We start from the raw sequence: 4,038 nt of genomic DNA, 5'->3' as shown, positions 1-4,038 counted from the left end.
TTACAATCTTTAAGCATAAAAACTGATGGCTAAATTAAGTATCATCTCGATTCTTATAATGTGATTGTGACCGATATCTTACAAGACTTAAAATTCCGAGTGGAAGTAGCTTTTTTTCCAAGCGACCCAACTTGGGACCGATTTTTATTACCACGGAGATAACGAAAACACATCACAACATACTACTAAGTATGTTTCTACCTGCACACGGCAGGAAAGCAACCAAAAGAAAAAAGGCAGACGGGGGATCGCCGTCGACTGGAAGTAGCTGCTCCCCTTCGCTTTAATTTGCAACGCACATGAAGTTACGTTAATGTTCACCGTCGAGTCATCAAACCCGTCAAACTAGTTCAGAGTAGAGCCTCGTAATTATTAGGAAAAACGTCGGAATAACAGAACCTAAGAATTGAAGAATATAGTCAAAAGAAGAAGGAGAATTGTGCAGTATATGCCCGACGTTCGAGGAATAGTGCATCTATCACGATCAAAACGCAGAAAATATCTCGTGCGTGAAAAAGCACAAGCAATTCCCTGCGAGGACAAAAATCTACCCTGAAAGATCCTTCCCCCCGCAATTGGCACGCACCTAGACGGCGTGTTCGCCGGGCGAACAAAGAAACGACGGCGAAAAAGGGAAAGCATGCGCGGCTACAAGCAGCCGGCGCGCGGGAGGGACTTGGCTCGAGGGAGAATTCACTGCACGTTCTCGTCAAATATTTACCCTGTCGGGTCAGTTCTCAGTTGGTTGGTGAAGAAGGCCAAGGAGCTGTCAGTTGAATTTTGATCTGACGCAGATCCAAGATCCAACCAACCCCCCGTCGTCTCCATCGGTCGCGAAATCCCGACGAATCCTTCGTTCCACGCGTGCCCCACATGCCATCCCCCACCAACCCCTCCTCCAGCAAGAGCAGAGCTCAAGTCCACCCAATGGCCACCTATATATCCCCTCCCACCCTCCCCTTCCCCTCTCAGCTTCTCCCATCGAAGCTTACTCAATCCACTAGTTTTAGTTTTCTCTTTACCTTTTCTAGCTAGCTAGTTAACCGGCAGCAGCTACCGGCATTACCAACCAGAGAGAATATACCAAGCTAGCCAAGAAGCGGAGCAAGAGCTGACCCATGGCTGCGGCGAATTTGATCAAGGCGCCCATCGGGCAGAATCCTAGGCTGGCGTGTCAAGCTCCGGGCAGGAGCCGTGGATCAGTCAGGTGCTCGCTAAGCTCGGTGGTGGGCGGCCGGAGCGAGTGGCTGAGCAGCTGCGCCGTCCTCTCCAGCAAGGTGGCCGCGCTAGGCCCGCACTCCGTCAACGGCCACGCCGCGCCAGCACCGTCTCCCGCTCCCGCTCCAGCTCCCGAAGGCACGGTGCTGGACCTGATCCCCGTGAGCAGCCTCACCGGCGGCGCCAAGAAGAACCTGCCGGTGCCGCTCCTCATCGCGGACCTGTCCCCGGCGCCGATGCACGGGTCGGAGCTGCGCGTGGCGTACCAGGGCGTCCCCGGCGCGTACAGCGAGAAGGCGGCGGGGAAGGCGTACCCAGCCTGCGACGCCATACCCTGCGACCAGTTCGAGGTGGCCTTCCAGGCCGTGGAGCTGTGGATCGCGGACCGCGCCGTGCTCCCCGTGGAGAACTCGCTGGGGGGCAGCATCCACCGCAACTACGACCTGCTCCTCCGCCACCGCCTCCACATCGTCGGCGAGGTGCAGCTCCCCGTGCACCACTGCCTGCTGGCGCTCCCGGGGGTGCGCAAGGAGAGCATCACCCGCGTCATCAGCCACCCGCAGGCGCTGGCGCAGTGCGAGCACACCATCACGCGCATGGGCCTCAACGTCGTCCGCGAGGCCTTCGACGACACCGCAGGCGCCGCCGAGTACATCGCCACCAACGGGCTCCGCGACACGGCCGCCATCGCGTCGTCGCGCGCCGCCGAGCTTTACGGGATGGAGGTGCTCGCCGACGGCATCCAGGACGACTCGGGCAACGTGACCCGGTTCGTGATGCTCGCCAGGGAGCCCATCGTGCCGCGCACCGACAGGCCCTTCAAGACCAGCATCGTGTTCGCGCACGACAAGGAGGGCACCTCCGTGCTCTTCAAGGTGCTCTCGGCCTTCGCCTTCCGGGACATCTCGCTGACCAAGATCGAGAGCAGGCCGCACCGCCACCGCCCCATCCGCCTCGTCGACGACGCCAACCGCGGCACCGCAAAGCACTTCGAGTACATGTTCTACATCGACTTCCAGGCCTCCCTCGCCGAGCCACGGGCGCAGAACGCGCTCGCCGAGGTCCAGGAGTTCACCTCCTTCCTGCGGGTGCTCGGGAGCTACCCCATGGACATGACCCCCATGACCGCCGGTTCCTCCTCCACCGTTGTATCGTCCGATTCGTAGCCACCTTCCTCCTCTTGATTACTCCCTACTCCGGTGTAGAGCCGAGCTGCTGAGGAGAAACAGTGGAGTAGGCACGTACGCCGGTGAATCTGTGGTCATGTCGTCCTACTCCTCCCTCGTTGCCGGCTAGCTAGCAGGGATAATTCATTTTGTTCTTCCTGCATGTTCTTGTCATAATAGTACGTGGTGTAATCGTGCCATTTGAGCCAGTTAATCCGCAGTAAATATCCATTGAGATACAACATGAACCCTCGCGCCATTTCCTGTGTTGAAATTCGTGGCTACGTACATTGACGTGTTAGCGAACTTGCTTTGTCAAAGTAAAACGGGCAGTAGGTAGCACATTCCTCGTTCCTTCCTCCTTCCTCCTCACCTTTCGTGTGGCCTTTTGTTTTGGTAGTTGGCTGCACGACCTCGCGCAAACTAGCTCCCCATAGCACACGCACGCACGTTTGCTCGAGAATGGAATTGCCAGTCAGCGAAACAAGCTGGTAATGGACGGATCCGATGCGGTCAGAGTGGGCTTTAGAGCATCTCCAGTCGCGTCCCCCAAACCGTCCCCCAAACCGCGCCGGATTGAGCGTTTGGGGGAAGTGTTTTATTCGTGCCGTCTTTGTGGGACGTCGCTCCCCAGCCGCGTCCCCCAAACGCCGCCCCCAAACATTTAAAATACTTTTTTTGATTTTTTTATTTCAATTTCCACAAACTAATACATAATTTGGAACGTGGTTTACACGAAAACACGGTTTGGAACGTGGTTTTCCACAAACTAATACATAGTTTGAACCGTCGTGGACACAAATATAAAATTTTGCAAAGAAACTAAACCTAACTAGGCCGTGCATCGAAGGTTTCCTGTGTTCGCTGCTAAGAAAGAACACTCGAGGGCACACCAGTCACCTAAACTGGAAAATCCAGCGGGAGGATGGTGCCCTTGTTGGTTCTACCGATGAGGCGAACAGGCAGAAACCTCCGTGCACGTGTTCGCTGCGAAGAAAGAACACTCAGTTGTCCTCCTCGTCGGTGCTGTCGCCCTGGTAGTCCCGGCGGCACCGCGTCTCGTCGAAGACCTTGACGCTCATGTCCCTGTCGCCGAAGTAGGAGAACAGGAGGATGAAGCCGGCTTGGAGGTTGTGGTGCCGCGCGAACTTCTCCCAGCCGATGTTGAGGTACATCTTGCCGCGCGCGTCGTAGATCATGTCGACGATCCACCGGTAGTAGCTGCACGCAGCCTCCCGTAGATGCATCGTGCGCGGGCGATCGTCACCGGCGACGTAGTCGGCGAAGGAGTCCGGCAGCCTCTGGATGCCGCGCGGGTCGCCCTTGAGGACGAGGACGAACTCGAACAGCACGTCCGGCTCCACGTCCATCTCCGACGATGATGAAGGCGGCGGCGTGGAAGGCGACGGCGAGCGTTGAGCTCTGCCGCGGCCACGACCACGACCACAACCACGGCCGCGAGGTCGGCCTCCGCCTCTACCGGACATAGCGTCGAGTCTTGTTGAGATGGTTGAAAGGATCGTATGCCGCACCTAGAGGGGGGGTGAATAGGTGCTAACCAATTTTTAGTTCTTTTTCAATTTAGGCTTGACGCAAAGGTAAATTCTCTAGATATGCAACTAAGTGAATTTACCTATATGACAAGGATATCAAC

At 56.5% G+C, this 4,038-nt stretch overlaps 1 protein-coding gene across 1 annotated transcript; it reads left to right on the top strand.

Moving 5' to 3' along the window:
- The first annotated feature begins 948 nt into the window (after nucleotides 1-948).
- LOC124678131 (arogenate dehydratase/prephenate dehydratase 6, chloroplastic-like) lies at nucleotides 949-2,624 on the top strand. Its single transcript, XM_047214056.1, has one exon. The coding sequence runs from the start codon at nucleotides 1,119-1,121 to the stop codon at nucleotides 2,382-2,384; it is 1,266 nt and encodes a 421-aa protein (XP_047070012.1). The 5' UTR covers nucleotides 949-1,118; the 3' UTR covers nucleotides 2,385-2,624.
- The last annotated feature ends 1,414 nt before the right edge of the window (nucleotides 2,625-4,038 follow it).

Source organism: Lolium rigidum, chromosome 7, assembly GCF_022539505.1.
Source record: "Lolium rigidum isolate FL_2022 chromosome 7, APGP_CSIRO_Lrig_0.1, whole genome shotgun sequence".
NCBI classification, from domain to species: domain Eukaryota; kingdom Viridiplantae; phylum Streptophyta; class Magnoliopsida; order Poales; family Poaceae; genus Lolium; species Lolium rigidum.
Note: the sequence above shows the minus strand (reverse complement) of the source record. Positions and strands in the feature narration are given on the sequence as shown.